The 24,233-nt window shown below is 40.8% G+C and overlaps 1 protein-coding gene across 13 annotated transcripts in view; it reads left to right on the top strand.

Annotated features, from left to right (window-relative positions):
- UNC13B (unc-13 homolog B) overlaps window positions 1-24,233 on the top strand; it is a 209,262-nt gene that overhangs the window by 16,412 nt on the left and 168,617 nt on the right. For 7 of the 13 annotated variants that reach the window (XM_070519235.1, XM_070519234.1, XM_070519230.1 and 4 more), the window contains exon 1: window positions 7,275-7,299. The exons of 1 other annotated variant lie outside the window; for it this stretch is intronic. In XM_070519235.1, coding sequence (XP_070375336.1) covers window positions 7,290-7,299 — 10 coding nt within the window. In that variant the 5' untranslated portion in view covers window positions 7,275-7,289. Of the gene's footprint in view, window positions 1-5,272; window positions 5,555-7,274; window positions 7,300-24,233 lie in introns of those variants that run through there. 5 more of the 13 variants (XM_070519236.1, XM_014866085.3, XM_044779263.2 and 2 more) reach the window with 3 other exon arrangements.

The raw sequence follows: 24,233 nt of genomic DNA, 5'->3' as shown, positions 1-24,233 counted from the left end.
TTAGTTGTGGGTCCTTCTAGTTGTGCTATGTGGGACGCCACCTCAGCATGGCTTGGTAAGCAGTGCTAAGTCTGTGCCCAGGATCCGAACTGGCAAAACCCTGGGCCTCCGAAGCAGAGCATGAGAACTTAACCACTCAGCCACAGGGCCGGCCCCTCAGTTAAGATTCTTACTTGCAAACAGTAGAATCCACTTCAGCTAGTTTAGGCAGAAAAAATTAGGGATAGCGGGAAATTCATATAATCTCTGGGAGGCTTGGAGGCTAAGCAGTCAAGAACAAGATGTACCCAAATTATACTGCACCAAAAGGGCCTCATTGCCATTGCCTTGAGCACAGACCACACAGCAAATGTGGCAGAGATCAATTACTTACACCAGACCATCCATCACTACTGACTGTGAAAGTTGGAGGCCCAAACAGTGCCTTCTCCTGAAAATGCATACCACAGGGCGCTTGCCTCCTCATGTGGCTTCTTCTGGTTTGAAGTCTGAGGGTGGGGGAAGGGAGGCAGCAGGAAACTGGGAAAATGAATTTCTAGATTCTAGAAAAGTGTGAATATGTTTAAAAGATGTTGGGAATGGGGGATGAGGGAAGGCAAAAGGGGTGATTAGGGTCACATGTGTGGTGATGGACTATAATTAGTTTTTGGGTGGTGAACATGATATAATCTACACAGAATTCAAAATATATTACGATGTACATCTGAAAGCTATATGTTATAATCCAATGTTACTGCAATAAAAAAAAAATAGATGTTGGGAAGTTCCCCAAATGACTGTTGTCTACCATAGCAGTAATTACAAATTGCCAAATTCAAAAGCTTTGCTCAATCCTCAAAATCTTTTTTTTTTTTTTTTTGAGGAAGATTTGCCCTGAGCTAACATCTGCTGCCAATCCTCCCCTTTTTTCTGAGGAAGACTGGCCCTGAGCTAACATCCGTGCCCATCTTCCTCTACTTTATTGTGGGAGGCCTGCCACAGCATGGCTTGCCAAGCGGTGCCATGTCCACACCCAGGATCTGAACTGGCGAAGCCCGGGGCTGCCAAAGCAGAATGTGTGAACTTAACCACTGCACCACCGGGCTGGCCCCCCAATCCTCAAAATCTTTGCAGTATAATTAGAAGACAAATAACCTAGTTAAAAAATGGGCAAAATACTTAAATAGAAGTCATTCACCAAAGAAGATATATGAATGGCTAAAAAGCACATGAAAAGGTGTCAACATCATTTACCATTGGGGAAATGCAAATTAAAACCATGAGATACCACTACATACATACACATGTAGAATGGTTACAATCAGAAACACAGATAATACCAAGTGTTGGTAGGGATGTGGAGAAACTAGAATCCTTATACATTGCTGGTGGGAATGAAATATGGTGTTGCCACTTTGGAAAAGAGTTTGGCAGTTTCTTAAGTTCACACACAAATCTATATGTGATTATTCACGGGAGCATTATTCTTAATAGCCCCCAAATGGAAACAACTGAAATGTCCATCAGCTGGTGAATAGATAAACAAAATTCTGTCCATGCAATAGAATACTATTTATCAATAAAAAGGAGTGAAATATTGATAAATGTTGCGATATTAATGAATCTCAAAAATATTATGCTGGGTGAATGAAGCCAGACACAAAAGACATAGAGTCTTTGTGTCATTGTATAGTTCCATTTATATGAAAGGTACAAAAATGCAAATCTATAGAGGCAGAGAGTAGATTAGTGATTGCCTGGGGCTGGGGATGGGAACAGAGAGTGACTGCAGATGGGTACAAGGGACCTTTTTGGGGGCAATGGAAATGTTCAAAGACAGGATTGTGGTGATGGTTGGACAACTCTGAAAATTTACTAACAATCATTGATTTGGGAGCTGACCTGGTGGTGCAACGGTTAAGTGCGCACGTTCTGCTTTGGCGGCCTGGGGTTCGCCGGTTCGGATCCCAGGTGTGGACATGGCATCACTTGGCAAGCCACGCTCTGGCAGGCCTCCCACAAATAAAGCAGAGGAAGATGGGCATGGATGTTAGCTCAGGGCCAGCCTTCCTCAACAAAAAGAGGAGGATTGGCAGCAGATGTTAACTCAGGGCTAATCTTCCTCAAAAAAAATAAATAAATAAGTAAATGAAAATGAAAAAATTAAAAAGGCATACCATAAAAAATTTTTTAAAAAAAATAATTGAATTGTTAACATAGCTGAATTTTATGATATATAAATTATACTTCAATAAAGCTGTTAAAAAGAAATCTCTACAGCATTCAACAATATTTAGTAATGACAAAGATTCTCTTGTTAACCAAACTCTAGTCAGGGTCCTCTGAGCCCTCTTCTTGACTTGTCCTCAGCCTTGGCCTATAAAGACTTGAACAAACACTAACATGGTTTCTAACAGCTCAAGGTCACATCCCTAGGATGAATCTAGCCTCTCTTAAAGCACCTGCCTGATAAAACTCAAGGCTGCCAAAACAATTTACGGTTTGTTCCAGGCAACACCTGAAAATAGGGCCCCCATTTCAGTCTCTGGGGGAGGGTAGGAGCCTAACTTTGATAACACCAGTTAGCAAACCCAGATGGGTTTTGCGTGGACCAAGCCCCTACTTCCCAATTTTTGTAATTTTTCACTTCTCTAACTCTACTGCGCTGCCCTGCCCCCAACCACCTCCCTATTCCTTCATTCTCCCTTTAAAATACCCAGTCACCTCTGTGCAAATCGAAGTTTTGCACAGACTAAGCACAGGCACCAGACTATTTTCCCTATTACAATAGTGTATTACTGATTGAAATCTGTCCTTAACACTTCGACTAGTGTCCAACTTTGTTTATCTTTGACAATAACCGATTCTCAAAACATTCTCACTCATTAGTTCATTCATTTATTCAATTAGTCAACAAATCTTTCTTGGGCACTTTGGCTAGGTGTTGTGCTATGTGTTAGGGATAAGGATAGACAAAACATGTCCTTTGCTGTTGAGGAGCTCTGAGTCTAAAGAAAAATAGATGTGCAATTACTCTTCAATAAGATAAGATTTATAATGGAAGTATTTACAATTGGTTTGCTTATTTTCCTATTTTCCCTCTCTGACAACTCCTTTTCTGTCTCTTCTTCCTACTCCTTAAAAATAGATGTTCTCTATAAGCTGACCTTTGCTCCCTTCTCATTCTACAGTCTCCTGATAATCTTATGGCTCCAACTCTCAGATTCTTTGCAGCTTCCTCTGAGCTACCTGTACAGGTTTAATTTTTCCATTTCCCGATTTGTTTGGGCTACTTATTCTGTGTGTATGGGATATCCTCTGTTCCATCTTTGCACGTCCTATGCTATCCATACTTTGAGATCCATCTCCTCCACATGCTACTTCCCTTGTGAAGCCTATCTTGATTTCTTCTACAGCTTCTGCTGAATTCCTCTAGTACTTGAGAGGCAATATAGCATTATGGCTAACTGCCTGAGCTCTGGTGAAAGAAAAGGCTGGGTTTGCATTCTGGTTTTGCCTTCTTTTCTTTAACAATGAAATGGGGATTAAAGTAGTTGTATCTTTATTGATTGAAATCTCTACCTCTCGCCTGGACTGCTCTCTTAGGCTCCAATTCTACATCACCTACTGTCTAATGGGTGTATGTGCAAGGTTATCCCATGCAATCTCAAACTTAGTAAATGTGTCCAAAAGGAAATCTGTCTTTCTTCCCAAACCTACCTCCTGGATTTCCTATCTATCAGTAGCATCATTCTTCTAGCCGGCCTGATTTTAAAATTCTCTCTCTCCCTTGCCTTCTTACCCAATTGTTTGCTACAAAAGAAAGGATATTCTCAGGCTAGCCCTGGTGGCCTACTGGTTAAGTTTGGTGTGCTCTGCTTCAGCAGCCTGGGTTCAGTTCCTGGGTGCGGACCTACACCACTCCTTTGTCAGTGCTGTTTATGACAGCTGGGCTAAATAGCTAAGTATTCCAACCTCCAGCAGTCCAGAGAATGCCCATTGTCTTTAAGGTCAGGCATCTCTATTGACTAGGCCAGCTGAGTTCTGGTATCTGTACATCTAGGATCTGTATTTCTAGGATCTGTACATCATACTATGTGTCTTCCTGTTTTCTGCTCTTGGCTTTTTCACTTCTTCGCATGTACGTACATCATCTTGCCAGAAGTCTTCAGCTTAAAATGCCTATCTTTCCTCTATTCTTCACTCAGTAAATATTCATGGACTGATTACTTTATAGTAGGCGATATTTGAGCTCTGCTCAAAATCTTCCTCAGGGTATTGCTCCAAATTTGGATAAACACTGGAAAGATCAAGTCTTTTCCTTTACTTCTCCAGGCTCCAAATTATAGCATTTAGAGTGTTGCTCTCTCATAGCACCTATTCCAGTGAGAGGAATCATATGATACCTAGCTTTGCTTTTTGAGGGCAAAGACCCTGTTAGATTGACAGAAACTCCCTGGGTCTGGCAGACAGAACCCTATGGGACCAAGCGCTTGCAAATACTGAAACCTGAGCTGGGCTAATAAGGCCTTAGAATGCACCTAGTCTAATTGGTGCTCAACCCTGGCATCACATTAGAATCATCGAGGGAGCTTTGAAAAATAGGATGCCTGAGCTCGACCCTAAACCAATTAAATCAGAATTTTGGGGTGGAGGGGGTGTTGGATCTGTACATCATACTATGTGTCTTCCTGTTTTCTGCTCTGGGCTTTTTCACTTCTTTGCATGTACATACATCATCTTGCCAGAAGTCTTCAGCTTAAAATGCCTCTTTCCTCTATTCTTCATTCAATAAATATTCACAGACTGATTACTTTATAGTGGGCGATATTACAGATACTGGAGATACAATGGCGAGCATGAAAAAAGAGATAGGAACTGAAGTCTCCAGACATTTTAGCTCATGCTCACTCAATTTTCTTTTCTGCCGTAGTTGCTAACTGAAACTACACTTGTTAAATTACTACCGGTACGTAGTCCGGCAGCTTTGAGGCATAGACTCTTCAAGGAAGTCCTGTGGAAATTCTTGGTTGAAGAGAACCTGCCCTTGGGTGGAAGCCCCGCCCGCGTGGGAGGGGCAGAGCGCTTCAGGCCACCTCCCCCGGCGCGGGGAGCCCCGGCCCGCCCCGGCCCGCCCCGCCCCGCGGCAGGCCTCATTAGTGGGCGGAGCTGCCGGCGCCCTCGCCCGCAGGAAAGCGGAAGGGCGCCCGCCTCCTACGCCCCGTGGGGGCGGGGTCGGCGGACTTGGCGTGAGCTGATTGGCTGGGAGGCTGGCGCTCGCCCGGTCTCGGGCGGAGCGGAGGGAGGGGCCCGGGCGCTCCCGCTTCCCCGCGATGGCGCCGAGGCGCTGCGCCCATGGCCCCGCCTGCCGGCCGGCGCTCACGGCTGTCGAGAGCCCGCTCAGACAGTGAGAACCGGAGCGGCGGGACGCTGCCTGAGACGAGGACCATGAGGCGCGGCCGGGCCCGTGGGGCCGACGGCGGGAGCAGCCGCGCCACCTGCTGAGAGCACCGAGGGGCCGGCGGTGCGGCGGGGGCGCGCAGGCTCGCGGCCATGTCGCTGCTCTGCGTGCGCGGTGAGTGCGCGAACTGGGCCGGGCCGGGCCGGGGTCGCCGCGAGCTCCGCACACGCGTGTCCCGGACGACGGGTCACTGCCTGTTCCAGACTTCACTTCCCGTCGGTGCTCGGGGCACGGTTATGTTAGCTCATTTATCGACGCTTCAAGAGTTCTTTCCACTCTTGTTTTTCCTTACGCTTCCGTGAGTGACTGTTACCTCTCCATTCCGGTGGCCATATGACATTGTTGTTGGCTCGCAGGCCCCGATCCTCTTAAACTGTGCCTGACTCTCCGTCCGAGAGTGGACGAGCTGGGAGGCCGCGGCCAGGTGGTGTCTGCCGACAGCGGCGGCCTCCCGTTCTTTTCTTCCTTCTCACTGCGCCGGGAAACTCCCGTCGGCTCGGGAGCAGGTGCTTCTTATCACTCTTTGAACGCGTAGTGGGACAGCTGTCACATCCGTTCTTCCAGTGTATTTCTTGGCTTGCGCCCTCTCTTGCTTGTTTTGTCCCCTGCTCCTTCCCTGTAGTCCAGGCTAGGATTATTGCCATATTCGACTTGGAAAGGTGTGTTGGCTTCTCTCTCTTCGGAGCAGAGCATAGGAAGTATGATTTATTTATTTACTTCTATCACAGTAACTAAAGGTGAAGGGCCTTTATTGCTTTTTCACTGAGGACACTTGACCCATTTAAGAAAATATTTTAAGGCAAGAGCTTTGGGATTTAAGATGAGGCAAGGTGCATGGACTAAGCTTTATGAGGGTAGAGACCTTTTTTTTTTTTTTTTTAACTGGTTTTGCCTTTCCGGTGCCTGACATAGTAGAAGGTCAGTGTTGGTTTTGAATTAATGCAAGGACTGTGATTTTAGAGATTTATCTAATCAGAAAAAGCGGGGTTTGGATTAACCATTGAATTTGATCTTGGGAAGTTCAAGTTACAGCCTGTCATATCTGTGTTGAACAAGATGGGAGAAGGCAGCTTGATTGTGGGTGAGAGAGAGAATTTATCCACAAGAGCCTTTTCCTGGCACCTTTTACTAGGTAGTTTGAGTTCCTGTTTCTTTTGGCTCTAGGAGATTAGAAGCATTGTTGTTTGTCATCTTTCTGATAAGTGTGTCCCCAGCTGCTGGCAAAGCGGAACTGCTTTGCTCTGTTCTCTTCCACTGTTTTGTTAAATCTGCATTAACCCCAAATGGATTTGGCTATTTCCGGGGATTATGAGAGACAGAATTTTTCTTCTTTCATGGTTGATTTTTCATTAATGAGAATTCTGCATTGCTTTTAGTAAGACATTTCCTCTCAGCAGCTGGGAATCTCTTTATTCCTTTAGATCCCTGCTGTTGAGTAGCAGGATTTGGGAGAGGTTGGGTTTTGCAGTGTCTCTTGGAGAGTTTAAATCTCTACTACCACATGAAATTACAGAGCTAGTCCCTGTGAAAGGCTCTTTAGGCAGGAGCACTATTGAACCAGAAATTGCTATTTGAGTTTAAATAATTTCAGAGAAGGAGCTGCTGCTGTTTTAGTTTGTTCTAATATCGGGCAGCTTTCATTCTCTAGAAATTCTGCTATTAGCTAACCTCTTTCTCTTTTAATGTTACATTAGTCAAATTTCTCTTCTTTTGAACCAGGGGGATTGGAGCCAGCAGGTCATTGTCTTTGAATGGAGATCCTGAAGATTAATCACTGAAACAGCAGCTACTTTGAATAGAAGTATTCATGTTAAATGGCAAAGTATTCATCCTGGGGAAACTTACAGAAATGGATCAAAGTAAATCTTGCCACAATGACATTCCTTGCATTATTTTTTTTTTTGAGGAAGATTAACCCTGAGCTAACATCTGCTGCCAGTCCTCCTCTTTTTGCTGAGGAAGGCTGGCCCTGAGCTAACATCCGTGCCCATCTTCCTCTACTTTATTTGTGGGAGGCCTGCCAGGGCGTGGCTTGCCAAGCGGTGCCATGTCTGCACCTGGGATCCGAACCAGCGAACTCCGGGCCGCCAAAGCAGATCATGGGCACTTAACCGCTGTGCCACCCGGCCGGCCCCTCTCGCATCATGTTTTGGTAGTTAGGAATGTTGTTCATGTTCTGGAAGAAGCCTGTGTAATGATACTGTATAACAACTCAATTTCAGTTCATTTTGGAGTAGAATTGAATTAGAAACTTTTTCTATGTAGTCAAAGTTCAAACAGTAGTGAACTTGATGTAGAAATTGGCAAACTGGGACTGGCCCTGTGGCCTAGTGGTTAAGTTCGTGCGCTCTACTTTGGCGGCGCTGGGTTTCGCCGGTTTGGACCCTGGGCAGGGACATGGCAGGCCATGCTGAGGTGGCATCTCACATAGCACAGCCAGAGGCGCTCACAACTAGAATATACAGCTATGTGCTGGAGGGCTTTAGGCAGGAGGAGGGGGAGGGAGAGGGGGAGGAGAATTGGCAACAGATGTTAGCTCACGTGCCAATCTTAAAAAAAAAAAAGAAATTGGCAAACTAATATTGATTTAATCATCCCAAACATCTCCATCAAGAAGTCAATTTCTGGGGCCAGCCCGGTGGCTCAGTGGTTAAGTGTGCACGTAGGCGTCCCACATATAAAGTAGAGGAAGATGGGCATGCATGTTAGCTCCGGGCCGGTCTTCCTCAGAAAAAAGAGGAGGATTGGCGGCAGATGTTAGCTCAGGGCTAATCTTCCTCAAAAAAAAAAAAAAAGTCAATTTCTTGTTCTAACCCTTTAATCATGCCTCACTGCCTGCAGGGTGGGGGCTCTCAACAGTCTGACTTCAGCCCTCCTTTTTGGCTCTAATTCTTGCCTATCCTTACACAAATCCTTTGCTCTAGCACTAACTTTGTTCATTCCTTCCTCTGTACTCTTCTGCATTCATATCTCCTGAAATATTCTTGCCATATTTTCTGCTTATCAAAAATGTATTCTTCCTTTCCCAGCTTACGTTCTACTTTCTTTGTTGAGAACTTCCTTAATTCCTTGGTCTGCAGTGATCTCTTTCTCCCTTACACTCTGTAAAGTCTTAAACTTTAAACGTAAATTACTTATGGTCTGAACAGTGCCACTAATTTGGCAATGAGTTGTATACTGCCTGGTGACTAGTCTTGTACTGTTATGGTCATGGTGACTCAGACAAAGGAGGTAATAGTGTTGGTTCATATCAGATCTGGAATTTTGCGTTCACTTGGAGTATTTGATTCTAAGAGGTGCATTGAGAAACTAGAATTTCTTCAGAGGAGAGTGATTAGAATAATGAAGGGTGTAGAAACCATTTGAGGAATTGAGAGGTTTAGTTTTGAGAAGATTTAAGAGGGAGAGGATCATAGTAGTAGATGAAAATTGTTCAAAAAACACTCTAGAGGACAGAATTGGGACAAGTTGACTAATGATTGAAAATTATAAGAAATTAGATTTTAGCTTAATGTAAGGAAGAACTTTTAACAATTAGGGTTGTTCTTAGCAAATGGAATGGATTACTTACGAGGATTTTTTGACATAGGCCATTTCAAGCAAAGGTTGAGTGAGTCGTGAGGATGTTCTAAGAGGGGTCTGCATTGAGTGGGGTGTTGGCCTTGAAGAATTTTAAGAAACCACCTTTTTATAGAATTCACTTAGCTTTTCTTCAAATAGCACAGCTTTCCTCAGATTGACTGATATCTTTTTGCTTCTGTAGGAGCTAGTACCACATGAGCAACTCCAGTAAAGTGAATCAAGGATTTTCTTTAACTTTTGTTGTCTTAGTGTTCATGACTAGTTTCTCCGAACAAATTATAAGCATTTGAGAATTCTTTACATATTTGTAATTGCCACAGTGTTTACCATTGAGCTATGGATTCGCTGTCCGCCCCCCTGCCCCTTGCTAATTTGAACCACAAGTGACAGCACTTGACTTTGTTAAAAAAAAAAAAATCAACAAAAAATAGTTTTGGGGATTTCAAAAGCAATATGTACTAATATATTGTTAATCAGAGAAAATTGAGAAAATGCAGAAAAGTATAAAAAGGAAAATAAAAATCATCATAGTCCTACTACCCTCCCAACCCCATTAACTTTCTTTAGTTGCTTTCATTGTTTTGTTTGTTTTATTATAAAAGTAATATATACTCATGATAAGAAATTGAAACACTTCAGAAGGTGAAGTGATGGGAAAAAGTTCTCCTGTCTGCATTCCCTATACTCACTCCCCAGAGGTAACTACTGTTTATTGTTTCTTGCATATCTAGAAATTTTCGTTACATATGAGTATATAGATTCTACAATTGGATGTATACAGTATTGTTCAACTTTTTAAAAAACTTGATATATTTTCCTGTCAGCTATGTGAGTCTAAATTGTTCTTTTTAATGAATGCAGAGTATTCCGTTATGCGAACATACATCATTTAACCAGTTTCATCTTGATGGACGTTCAGAATCTTTCTTCATTTTGCTATTATAAACAATGCTACACTGAACGTCCTTGCAGATGGTTTTGTTATATTTGGACATCTCAATCAGCTTTTCACTTGGATTTCCTGTGTGATTGCTCTTTTTCTTGGCATAAAAATTATGTTCAGCTGGACCTATTAGTAAACCAAATACCTCACCATCTCTCAGATCAGCATCCTCTATTAGAGTCAGGTCTTTTACCAGTGGGTAATATTTTATGCCTATCAAAAAGACCAAAGACCTCAGTTCTTGTAAGTTTGACCTGTGATTTCCATGTACTTTTCTTTTTTATCTTCTTTGTATTATTTAAAAATTATTTTCCCTATTGAACATATATTACTTGTGTTTTTAAAACAGAACAAAACAATATTGAGAACTGTACCAAGTTGATTTATGTTGTGACTTGCCCTTATAAAAGCTTATCATAATTTATCGTCACTTAGCCATCTAACTAACTGAAAGGATACTTCTGGAAACTCTTAGAGGGTGAACTCTGGTGGACACTTCAGGACACATATTGATTATGGATTGATTCCAGCCCCTGGGGGAGATCCCAAAGATATAGTAGTTTGGTTTACTACTACTGTGGAAAGAAGGAATAGTAATGATTTTTAGAGTTTTCAGGCATAAGAACAGATTGGTTAAGTAGTTTCTTCTCATCTTATTTTTTCCCCAACATTGTTGTTATCTGCCTCAGTGAACTCCTTGCTGCTGGGTTTCCATCGCATCGTGGTTTGAGCAGTCCCTGCCTAAGCAAGCAGAGTTGCTGTTTTGGTTCTTTTTGCTTAGCTGTGGCATCAGGAAGTTGATTGTGGCTTGTCTGAGCCAGGCAGCAGTGAAGTGGGAAAGGACCAATTTCCCCTGCCATAGATAGCTGTTGTCATAAATTGTTCTCTTCCTTATAAGCAGTACATTCTGTAATTTCTTAGTTTCTAAAAGTGGGGTTTCTGGAAGTTGCACTCTTTAGGCCCGTAAGCTGAGTTTTTAATCCTATTTTACCTGTGCCATGTATTTCAGACTTTGCTATGTGAGTTTGTTTAAAGTTTGGGCTGTGTACCATTAGTAAATATTTGTTGAGTGCCTTCTCTGTGCCTCGTTATGACACATCTATATGGTAGATAAGAGCCGAAGGAATCTGGATAGATCTTAAAACATCTCCTTTCTTATATAAACCCAGAATCCATTAGGGCTATTAGATCTGACTTGGAATAAGCAGAATAAGTTAAGTTCCTGCTGGAGTGGGGAAATACTGTACTATTTTTTCTAACTTTTATTTTTTTAATTAATTAATTTTTTTTGAGGAAGAGTAGCCCTGAGCTAACATCTGCTGCCAATCTTCCTCTTTTTGCTGAGGAAGACTGGCCCTGAGCTAACATCCATGCCCATCTTCCCCTACTTCATATGTGGGTTGCGTACCACAGCATGGCTTGCCAAGCGGTGCCATGTCTGCACCGGGATCCGAACTGGCGAACCTCAGGCCGCCGAAGTGGAACGTGCGCACTGAACCGCTGAACCACTGGGCCGGCCCCTAAAAAATCTTACACAAATCTTAACTGTATGGCCCATTGAATTATCACAAAGTGAACCACAGCCTAGGTCAAGAAGAACACCATCAACACCCCAGAAGCCCACCTTACCCATTCTCTCATTACTGCCTCCTACTTTCCCAGAGGTAACATTATCTGACTCCAACACCATAGAGTAGTGTAGCTTGATTTTTCTTTTTTGTTAGTGAACTTTATTTTTTTAGAGCAGTTTTAGGTTTATAGCAAAATCAAGCATTCAATTTTGCCTCTTTTGTTTTTTAGGTAAAATTATTTAACATTATATAAGTTTAAGGTGTATAACATTACAATTCAACATGCATGTACACTACAAAGTGATAACCACCAAAAGTCTAATTAAGTTTTGCTTATTTTTGAACTTTTTTTTTTCTTCTTCTCCCCAAAGCCCCCTAGTACATAGTTGTATATTCTAGTTGGAGGTCCTTTTGGCTCTGCTATGTGGGACACCGCATCAGCGTGGCCTGATCAGCGGTGCCTGATCAGCGGTGCCATGTCTGTGCCGAGATCTCAACTGGTGAAACTCTGGGCTGCCAGAGCGGAGCATGTGAACTTAACCACTCGGCCGCGGGGCCGGCCCAGAACTTTTTTTTATTGAAATATAATTGACATTGAACATTTCATAAATGGAATTATACAATATTTCTTTGGGGCTGGTTTCTTTTGCTTTAACATTATTCTTGTCAGATGCTTCCACTTGTTGCACATAGCAGTAATTCAGTGATTGTCATTGCTGTGATTGTCATTCACTGTATGAATATACCACAATTTGTTTACCTTTGCTGGACATTTTTTCCCTCTTGGACTGTCCTTTATAATACCACTCCAAATGCTCTTGTACTTTTTTTTGGTATCTTTTGATCCTACCTTGTATGTATTTCTGATGGATGTATATATATCTGGGATTAAAATTTCTGGGTCAGTGGTTATGTATATATTCGACTGTGGTTGATAATATAAAATAGTTTCCCAAAGCCTACCAATTTACCTTCCTAGTAACTGTATTTCTAATATTCATTTTTTAAAAAAGGTAATTGAATGGCTCTTAGTTCTTTTTTTAATGACCTGGAGAGAGCCGTTATATTCAAAACAGTTTCTCACATTGAAGACTAAAATTTGTGGCCATGATTTTATTGAAAGAATTATTGAGTTTATGTTTATGATTCTGAACAAAGATAATAGCCTAGCCACTGGACTTAGTGGCATTACATACTTTTAAAAAGAAATACCATTGTTCTAAAGAGAGAAGTAATTACTTCATTCAGCAGGTATTTATCAGCTTTGTATATGTCAGGCACCATCAGGCACCCTGAGAATACAGAGGTGAACAAGACAGATATGGTCTCTGCCTTCACAGAGCTTATAGGCAGCAGTAGAGGCCTAATGAAGACAACTTGAGAATATGGGAAATTGCTAAGGTAAAATAGAACACAGGACAAAAACTAAAAATCACTTAAAATCTCATCCCACAATACTACTGTTAATTTTGTTTGTTTTTTTTTTTTAAAGATTTTGTTTTTCCTTTTTCTCCCCAGAGCCCCCTGGTACATAGTTGTATATTTTTAGTTGTGAGTCTTTCTTGTTGTGGCACGTGGGATGCTGCCTAAGCTTGGCTTGACGGGCGGTGCTGTAGCCACACCCAGGATCCCAAACGGCGAAATCCTGGGCTGCCGAAGCAGAGTGTGTGAACTTAAAGAATGGGGCTGGCCCCATGGCCGAGTGGTTGTTTCTTAAACTTTTTTTTAAATTTGGCAAGACTCACCCTGGGTTAACATCTGTGCCAGTCTTCTTCTATTTTGTATGTGGGCTGCTGCCAGTGAGTGGTGTAGGTCCACACCTGGGCTGCCAAAGCGGGGCGTGTCGGACTTAACCACTAGGCCATAGGGTCGGCGCCTTAAACTTTTTTTATTATGGAGAATTTAAAACATGTGAAAGTAGATAGAACAGTATATTGAACCTACAGGTTCCTGTCACCCAGCTTCAACATTTATCAGCTCTTATTTCTTTAGTAACCTCATCCAGTCTCCCTCCTTTCTGTATTATTTTGAAGTAAATCCATATATCATATTACTTCATCTATAAATATTTCAGTATGTATCTCCAGAAGATAAAGATTTAAAAAAAAATAACCACAAAACCAATATCACATTTTAGAAAATTCCTTAATTCCATTAAACATCCAGTGTTTGAATTTCCACTTGGTTCATAAATGTTACAGTATTTTTCTTTTTTTTTTTTTTTTACTGTTTGGGTGTTTGAATCAGGACCATAATAAAGTCTACACACTGCTATTGGTTGATAGATCTTTTATGTCTCTTTTAATCTATAGGTTTCATCTTCATCCCTCTTACTCTCTTTGTTCTTTGCAATTTATTTCTTGAAGAAGCTGGATCATTTGTCTTGTTTCCAGTCTGCATTTTGCTGATTGTATCCCTGTGGTGTAGTTTAATATGTTCTTGAGTCTTGAATGTTTCCTGTAATGTTGATGTTAGATTTAGAGGCTTGATGAGATTGTTTTTCTTTTCTCTTCTGTTCTTTTTTGGTGAAGGCAACTTAATGGATGGTGTTGGGTTCTTCATCAGAGGGCCCAGGATATCTGGTTGTCCCTCTTTCTCTCTCTCTTTTTTTCTTCTGATGTTAGTGCCTGTTGATGCTTAATGTCTAGTCTGCCAATTCATTAGGGGCCGCAAAATGGTGATAGTCTAAATATAATCATTCCTTTTTCATTTATTAGCTAGAATATTTCAATAAAGAGGAACTTCCCCATACTTACTATTTAGCTACTAAGTGGGTTTTTTTTGCGGGGGGAGAGATTAGCCCTGAGCTAACTGTTGCCAATCCTCCTCTTTTTGCTGAGGAAGACTGGCCCTGAGCTAACATCTGTGCCTGTCTTCCTCTACTTTGTATGTGGGACTCCTACCACAGCATGGCTTGCCAAGTGGTGCCATGTCCGTACCCGGGATCCCAACTGGCGAATCCTGGGCCACCAAAGTGGAACGTGTCAACTTAACCGCTGCACCACTGGGCCAGCCCCCCAAAGTGGATTTTATAGGAAAGTCAGGATAAATGCTTGATTCTTTCCTTTTATTTACAGCTTTTCAAATATAGTGATTTAGTCCCTTAGCATCCTCCAGCAGTGACCAATTAGTTGCTATTGTTTTCAGTATTGTTATGAAGTCATGGATTTAAGCATATTTGATGTGTTTCAGTCCTTGTGTTGTTATCCTTATTGATATGCAAATTGTCCATCTTTGACCATTAGGAGCCTCTCACTGTTAATATTTTGAAGTGGGTCTGTTAGCCTTTTCCCCCATACAGTTATATACTGTTTGGCCAGTCTCCCCACCCCCTTTTTCTTTTTTTCATTGAGCTCCATTTTCACATGTTGGTAATTTTTTTTTTAACTAGAAATAGTTTCAGACTTACAGAAAAGTTGCAAAAATAAAAACACAAAGGACAGACATTTGAGGGTAAGTTACAGACATCATGGCTCTCTACCCCCTAAATACTTCATGGTGTGTTTCCTAAGAGTAAAGATAGTCTCTGACGTAACCACAGTACAGTTATCTCCTTCGATAAATTTAGCAATGACACAGTACTTTTTTTTTAATCTGCCATTTATATTCCAGTTTTGTCAATTGTCCCAACTGTTGAATGTCCATTATAGCATTTTTCCCTTCTAGTACAGGATTCAGTCTAAGAGTTGGTATTACATTTAGTGGTCATGTCTCTTTAGCCTTCTTCAATATGGAACATTTCCACAGCCTTAAATTTTTTTTTTTTTTTAAAATAACACTGGCATTTTGTTCAGAATACAATCCCCTCTTTTTTCTTAGTAGAATGTTCCTCATTTTGGGTTTGTCTGATGTAAAGCATCCTCAATTGAAGTACTACATAGTTGATGTTGTGTCCTTCTCAGGGTATCACATCAGAAAGCACATGTTGTCTGTCTGTCTCTCACTGGTGATGTTGATATTGATTACCCAGTCAGGTATTTGTTTGATTTCTCTCCTGTTTCTTCTCCACCTCTGCAACTAATAAGCACCTTGTGCAAGACACTTAAAAACCATTCAGATATCCTGCCTAATAGGATTGTTGTAAAGATTAAGTGGAATAATACATCTCACAGTGGCTGAGACAGTGTCATGATTATGGGTTTGTTAAATTTGAATCTACCTGACATGATGAAAGCACTGCTTTAGTGTATTTATTAATCTACTGACAGTGTGTAGATTGGGTTGAGTGGGGGAGGAATTGGAGGCACTTAAGTTATAGCAGGAGTAATTTAGATTGAACATAAATTAAGATTTCTTCATGAGATTTGAACTGTCACAGAAAAGCAGTGAAATTTCATTTTCCTAGGGCTCTTGAAAAATAAGCCCTGTTTCCTTCTGTATAGAATACCTAGGTGTAGCTGCTTTTGGTGAGGAAAGCTAGATAACCAGCTTTGCATTTCCTGCCTTATTTTCATCCTTTCTGTGGTTACTGAGAAATGGAATAAAAATGTAGGCATGTGGTAGAATTTTGTGTTCAACTTCATAAGGGAAATGATTTTATTCTTCTATTTGTCTTCTTCAGTAAACATGAAGTGTTCATTCTCAAGTGTAATCTCCAGAAGCAGCTGCCCACTGAACATGTGAGAGAGGCCCCTGACATCAAAGGAAAGAATCTGAGGGCTTCTTTTTTTGTGCCAGTGAACCCCATAGTGATAAAGTATGTGGTGAAAATATGACAGGAGAAAGTTTCTGCTGGGGTGCATGTATACAAACTATTTTCTCCTAAAGAATTATATAAATAGGGAAAAACAGTTCTTAGTCATTAGGAAATATAGATTTCCAAAAAGATTTTCTTTTTTTCTATTGCTGCTTCTGCTTCTATTTCTGTGCATTAAGTACTTAGTACTTGTTTGGGACTGTGGAAAACAAATAGGCCTGTGGATTGTGTTGGGTTGTTAATTTTCTTTTGAAACTGTTCACTTTATTAATTTCTATAGCATTTCACTGTCAGTATGTCGAGAAGAGGCCAGAGAGCAGTGAGTGAGGAAGATCTGCCTAACAACTAAGGAGAGGCTGGCAGTTGGACAGTGGGGAGATGATTGCTTTTATATGTGATTCAAAGTGGGATAAAGATGATTCAATCAAAGGGCCATCTCACTTACATGATTTCTATTAGTTATGAGCCAAATTTGTGGAGCCTTCATCTGCAAATGGGTGAAGGAGATCTGCTTGTGAAAGAGAGGAGGTAAATGATATAGATATAAGCCCTGTCCTCCTCATTTCAGCCATCCGCACCCATTATCACATAGAGCATGTCACTCCTTGGCATGGTGCTCTGCTTTTGTAATCTTAAACTTTGTCATCTGACTATCTGATTATATACTCTGGTCTGTCTTTCTGGTTTTTACTTTCACTGTGCTTTTGCTACTGTGATATGGTGGATGCTAAAAGCTTTGGTTTTAGACAGACCTGAGTTCGTGAATCTGTCAGCTCCACCACGTATAAGTTATGTGCCCTTACATATTTACTTGACTTCATTGAACCTTAATTTCTACGTCTTTAAAGTTCATACATCCATTCAAAATATTTGTGAACCTCCTGTTCTTAATGAGTTTCATTCTATTAAAGGAAGATACAGGAATCAAATAAATATAATTTCAGATAATGATGAGTACAGTGAAGAGACAAAGGTAGGGTAAAGGGATTGAGAGTGATCTGAGTGGGAGAACTATTTGAAGTAGGATTGTGCAGGACAACTTCACTGTGGAGTTGAACTGAGACCCAAATGATGAAAAGGAACTGTAGGGGAGTTCTCTTGGTCTTGCTCTACCCTCTTGGTCCTTCTGGCTGGGCTACAAATTAAATTGACATGAGATGGAATAACAGCAGAAAATCAAACAGAGCTTTATAACATGTATACATGGGAGAGACCCAGGAAAGCTGAGTAACTCACTAAAATGGCGGAGGCTCTCATCTTAAATACCGTCTTCAGCTAAAGACAAAGGAGGATGTTGGGGTGGTGGTTTGGGGCTTCAAAGGGGGAGGAAGGCAATTCACATGGACATGGAAAAGCAATTGTTTGGTAAATAAAACTTTGATAGGAGTGGGCTAGCAAGGATCCTCCTAGTCTACCAGATACCCAGAGTTATCTATGGTGATGGCCTGTCCTGGGGACAGGCCTTTCTCTTAAATTTCTTTTAGGCATTTAGGGGGAAGGTCAAAATTTCTTTTAGAGTCTTTTGTTCTTAAAGATAATCAAGGCAAGGCAAAGAGAAACATTTTGGGGTGGCCAAATCAGATCCCCCATAGAACCATCAGTCAGAGATCTGAGGTAGTTTTTCAAGCAAAGTGAATTGGAAGCAAATATCTTGAGGGGATGGGGAAAAAGAAAAAAGGTTATTGGAAGGAAGGGTGGTATACAGAGAGTTAGGCAGAGACTAATCCTATAAGGTCCTCTAGTCCATACCAAAGAATTTAGATGTTATTCTAAACAGCATTGGAAGCCATTGGATGGTTCTAAGCAAGAGTGATGCTTTCGTTTATGTTCTACAAATGGCCAGTTTATGGTGAATGGACTAGGTTGGGAAGCCATGGCTAGCATTGCTGGAAGCAGGGGGCCCATTGGAATGTCCAGGTGAGAGATGGATAATGGCTTGGACTAGGGTGGTAGTACTAGAGATAGTGACAATATCTATAGCAAAGTGTTGCTTAGATAATTGTTGTGAAAATGATTAGCACTATCCCATGCATAGAGTGAGTACTTATTTTAATATAAAAGTATTATTAAGGGTCCTCATGCAGCTCGGTGACACATCTGTTTAAGAATCTGAAAGTCATCCTCGACTTCTCAGTTGAGGAAGAAAATACATAGAGAGGAAGGAAAATTGTTAAGTTCATCTGAGTTTATGGTGTCTGTAAGATAAGTTACCCATAAGATATGTTGAGTTGAAAGTATCAATAATCTCATTGCAGATGACCCTTGAAAATGTAGATCTGTAGCTTAATAGAGAGATCTGTGTTAGAGATAAATGTTTGGGAGTTGTAGAATTTGGTAGTAAAGCCATTGGATTCAATAAGATTGCCTATAGAGGATAAAAGAGGAGCAAAATGAGCTAATACTATAGCTAAGGGAATGGGCAGAGGAGTTGATAAGTGTGGTCAAAACTGCAGGAAAATAGAGAATGCTGTGGCAGTGTCTGAAGCCTAGAGTAAAGGGAGTTTCAGGACGAATGATTAGATGATAGAGATGAATGATACTGGTTGAAGATAAAAAAATAGCAAGGTCATTGGATTTGAAAACCAGAGCAATTTCATTAGAGTAGTGTGAGAGTAGGTATCATATTACAGTGGTTGAGGAGTATTTTGGAAGTGAAGTAGTGGAATCAGCAAGTGTAGGCCACTCATTCAGAAGTTTTGTAATAGAGAGAAGTGTTGAGAATGGTCTTGAGAGAGGACATTTGAATGTTTAGAGCCTGAAGGGAAGGAATCTGTAAGAAGGGAAGGTTGAGATGAGAGTAGGGAGAGAAGGTAACTGTTTCTCTGTAAAGAAATGTCAACGAAAAATAATCCATAACCAATCTATAAATGAAAATTTGGGAGAGTTTATTCTGAGCTGAAATCTGAGGACCATGGTCCGGGGCCTTTCTTCCCGAAGGAGGAAAGGGCACTGAAGAAGTGGGGTGCACAGAGTGGTTATATACCCCCAAGCAGGATGTTTCACATAGGATTGAAGTGTCCCTTTTACACTAGTTGGGAGACTGCTCTGTCGCCACAGGGAGTGCTGGAAACAGCAGGTAGGTCTGCTATCTCGGTGAACACAGCAGGGTGGCAGGTCTGTTGTCTGGAGCTGGGTGGTCACAGGTGAGCACAGCAATCAGTTCCTAGCCTAAGGAAAGATGCTTATCTTTAAGGAAATGCCATTGTTGGGGGAAGTTGCACCTTTATCTTAAAGGCCTTTGTTCTTGCCATAGGAAATGTTTTAAAGCAGATATACAATGTGTGCTCGATGGCCATGTCAGGCCCTTTTGGAAAAAACAAAGTCAGGCCGAATTAGGTTTACATCAAATGGCTTCCTCATATACTCCAATATATCCTATTGCTTGCCATTTTTATTTGTCAGTAGGATGTAAGCTCATCAGCTGAAAGTGAGGTGGTGGGGATGATTTAGCCAGCCTGAGGGGAGTGCTAAAGGATTCATTCATTCTTTCAACAGCTGTTGTGCCAAGTACTTGAGACAGAATTGTGATTAAAAAAAATCCCTTGCCTTCTTGGAAATTATATAGATTAGTGAGGGAGCTACGCATTAAGCAAAGAAGAATCATACAAATTAACATAAAATTACAACTAGGAAAAAAATACAATCATGATTTGTGCTATAAGGGGAGTACATGTTATCATGAGAACATATGATAGGGAAAGTTACCTCCTCAGGTCAGAGAGGCCTTACCTAATGACGTGCAGATTGAACTGAGGTTTGGAAGAAGAGGAAGCCTTAACCAGGCAAGGAAAGGAGGGGAACATTCTAGGCAGAGGAAATAGAACGTGCAAAGGCCTTGTAGTGAGGAGAAGGAGCTGAAAGAAGGCAAATATAGCTGGCATGCACAGAGGAAGGGAAAACATGGGTCAAAATGAGGCCAGGGAGCTAGGACCTCACTATAGAGCCTATAGGCCATGTTAGGTTGGAAAGTTAGTAGCCATGAGACTGAGGGAGGAGCAGAAGAAGAGAAGTTTGTCAACTGAAAGCATGGGACTTGTAATTAGATTTGTTTGAGTTCTTTTTTCTACCACTGAAAACTTTTGGCAAGCCTCTTGACTATTAAGCCACAATTTAAAAATGAAATGTTGCTATCTGTTCAATGTACCTCATACAGTTGAGAATTTAACTCTGAATGAGATCATTTGTGTGAAATTCCTTTGTAAGTTATAGTAACTTTTACTCTTGGATAGTTCCTTTTTTCTCTCTTTATAGAGGCTTAAGTATTCTGAAATTTGTAAACAAAGAGGATGTGATGAGATCCATAAACATTTAGTGAGCGCTTAACTATGGGTGAGGCATTGAACTAGTCACCTTGGCTATATAAAAATGAGTGAGAAATGGGCCTTGTGTTCAAGAAGATGGGGAGACAGCCATCTGTACAAATATATATGTTGCAAGATACAGTTTGGTAATTTCTGAAATAGAGGTACAAAGTGGGGTGTAGAAATGGAGTGTTTGATTCCAGCTGAGGGACAGGAAAGGCCTCAGCTGGGAGAGGAAGAGGACGGAGATAAAGGTGGAGTCAGGTGTTTTATTATGGTGTTGTTAATTGGGATAGGAAACAGAAAGAAAGAATAACAGCTGGGGAGATGATGATTTTGGTTTTAGACATGTTAAATTTGAGGTGCTGGCCATTTGTCCATGTTGGAAACATGACTTGGGAGATCAAGATTAGAGGTGTAGATTTGGTCTAGTCTTTGTGGATTTGTTGGGTGGAGGAGTGGTGGCGACATAAACATTTACTCATCATCATCATCATCATAATAGGCTGCATTTCATCAACTATAAGATACCAGAGATTATAAGATACATCATTATTTCATGTACCATTAAGGGGGCTGGCCTGGTGGCCCAGTGGTTAAGTGCACACATTCTGCTTCAGCAGCCCAGGGTTTGCCGGTTCGGATCCTGGGTGCGGACATGGCACTGCTTGGCAAGCCATGCTGTGATAGGCATCCCACATATAAAGTAGAGGAAGATGGGCATGGATGTTAGCTCAGAGCCAGTCTTCCTCAGCAAAAAAAAAAAGAGGGAGATTGGCAGCAGTTAGCTCAGGGCTAATCTTTCTCAAAAAAAAAAAAAAGTGTCTTACAATCAATGATGTGTTGTAGGTCAATCAATAGTAATTTCTTCTTTCCTTTTTTTTTTTTTGGAGGAAGATTAGCCCTGAGCTAACTGCTGCCAGTCCTCTTTTTGCTGAGGAAGACTGGCCCTGAGCTAACATCCGTGCCCATCTTCCTCTACTTTATATGTGGAACGCTTACCACAGCATGGCTTGCCAAGCGGTGCCATGTCCACACCCGGGATCCGAACTTGTGAACCCTGGTCCGCCGAGAAGCGAAACGTGCGCACGTAACCGCTGCACCACTGGGCCGGCCCCTAAAAATTTTTTAAAAGAAAAAAATGTACAGAGAATAATACATTGCATACTCATGTACTCACTACCTAGATTTTACATATGTTAATGTTTTGTCATATTTGTCCAGATTGAAAAAAAATAATAATGTATTTTGTATAAAATTGAAGCCCCCTTTACAGTCAATCCCTTCTCTCCAAGATATAACCACTCTCAAAGCCGGTGTGCAGTGTTTCCTTTCATGATTTTAATTCTAAAATGTTTATATCTATCTTTCCATTTATTCATCCATCCATCCGTCATAGAGTTATTCATTCCCCTATATTTTCTTCTGAAAATTCGAAGCTTGTCACTTTTAGATAATTTGACATTTAATCAATCCCCTAATCTTTTGCTTTTTGAAAACAATTCGTTAGCTGCTATATATGTCTTTCTGCACCTGAGGAATCTACCTATAGACAGATTCCCAAGTGTGGAGTTGCTGGGAGGCGTTTTTTTTCCCCTCCAGCTTTATTGAGGTATAATTTACATACTATAACATTCATCAATTTTAAGTCTATTCAGTGAAAAGTGAACATCACCACAGTTGGCACAGAACATTTCTATCACCCCAAAAAGTTTCCTTAAGTTTCTTTGTACTGCTGTACTTTCTGTGATGTTTTTGCGTTTTCTTGCACGTCCTATAAATGGAATCATACAGTATGTACTCTTGGTGTCTAGCTTGTTTCACTTAACATAATTTGCTTCTCAGATTCATCTTTGTTGTTCCATGTATCAGTAGTTCTTTTATGTGTATTGCTGAGTAGTATACCATTGTATAGATATACCACAATTTGTTCGTCCATTTACCAGTTGATCAGGACATTTGGGTACTTTCTGGTTTTTGGCTATTAGGAATAAAGTTGTTATGAGCATTCATGTACAAGTGTTTGCGTGGACATAAGTTTTTATTTCTCTGGGGTAAATACTTAGGAGGCTAATTGCTGGAACATATGTTAACTGTACGTTTAACTTCATAAGATACTGCCAAGCTGTTTTCCAACGTGGTTGTACCATTTTTCATTCTCACCAGCAATATATGAGGGTTTTAGTCGCTCCACATCCTCACTAACACTGGGTATTGTTAGATTTTTAAATTTTAGATCATCTAGTGGGTATTTAGTCCTATTTCATTATGGCTTTAATTTAACATTTCCCTGATGTCTGATGATGTTGAGCATCTTTTTTTTTTTTATTGAGTTATTGATAGGTTACAATCTTGTGAAATTTCAGTTGTACATTAATGTTTGTCAGTCATGTTGTAGGTGCATCACTTCACCCTTTGTGCCCACCCCCCATCCCACCTTTCCCCTGGTATCCACTAAACTGTTCTTAGTCCATAATTTTAAATTCCTCATATGAGTGGAGTCATACACAGATTATCTTTCTCTCGCTGGCTTATTTCGCTTAACATAATTCTCTCAAGGTCCATCCATGTTATTGCAAATGGAATGATTTTGTTCTGTTTTGCAGCTGAGTAGTATTCCATTGTATATATGTACCACATCTTCTTTATCCATTCGTCTGTTGCTGGACACTTAGTTGAGCATCTTTTCATGTGCTTATTTGTCACCTGTATATCTTCTTTGGTCAAGTGTCGGTTCAAATCTTTTGTTGAATTTTAAAATGTAGTTTCTTTGTATTCTTAATACTGTTTTGAGATTTCTTCTTATAGTCTTTTTTTTTTTTAAAGATTGGCACCTGAGCTAACAACTGTTGCCAATCTTTTTTTTTCTTTTTTTCTGCTTTTTCTCCCCAAATCCCCGCAGTACATAGTTGTATATTCTAGTTGTGGGTCCTTCTAGTTGTGGCATATGGGACGCTGCCTCAACATGGTCTAATGAGCAGTGCCATGTCCGACCCTAGGATGTGAACCAGGGAAACCCTGAGCCACCAAAGTGGAGAGTGTGAACTTAACCACTCGGCCGCGGGCCCCTCTTCTTACAGTCTTTTATCAGTTTTATCAGATAGGTTTTGCAAATATATCTTCCCAGTCTGTGGCTTGCCTTTTTTTTTTTTAGGAAGATTAGCCCTGGGCTAACTACTGCCAATCCTCCTCTTTTTGCTGAGGAAGACTGGCCCTGAGCTAACATCCGTGCCCATCTTCCTCTACTTTATATGTGGGACGCCTACCACAGCATGGCTTTTTGCCAAGCAGTGCTTTGTCCGTACCCAGGATCAGAACCGGCGAACCCTGGGCCGCCAAGAAGCAGAACGTGGGAACTTAACCGCTGTGCTACTGGGCCGGCCTCTCTGGCTTGCATTTTTAATGGTGTCTTTTGAGGAACACGTATTTTAAATTCTAAGTCTAATTTATCTGTGCTTTTACCTTTAAACTTTATGCTTTTTGTATCCAATTTGAGAAATCTTTGCCTATCCCAAGATCACAAAGATTTTCTCTTGTGTTTTCTTCTAGATGTTTTATAGTTTTAGCTCTTACATTTAGTTCTATTCATGATTCATTTTAAGTTTTGCATATGCTGTGAGGAAAAGATAGTATATATATTTTTTATATTTATATAATTATATTACACATTTTTATATATTTCTGTTTTATTCCATGTCTA

Source organism: Equus asinus, chromosome 10 (genome assembly GCF_041296235.1).
Source record: "Equus asinus isolate D_3611 breed Donkey chromosome 10, EquAss-T2T_v2, whole genome shotgun sequence".
Lineage (NCBI taxonomy): Eukaryota > Metazoa > Chordata > Mammalia > Perissodactyla > Equidae > Equus > Equus asinus.
The sequence above is the reverse complement of the archived record's forward strand: the minus strand, read 5'-3'. Positions and strand labels throughout refer to the sequence as shown.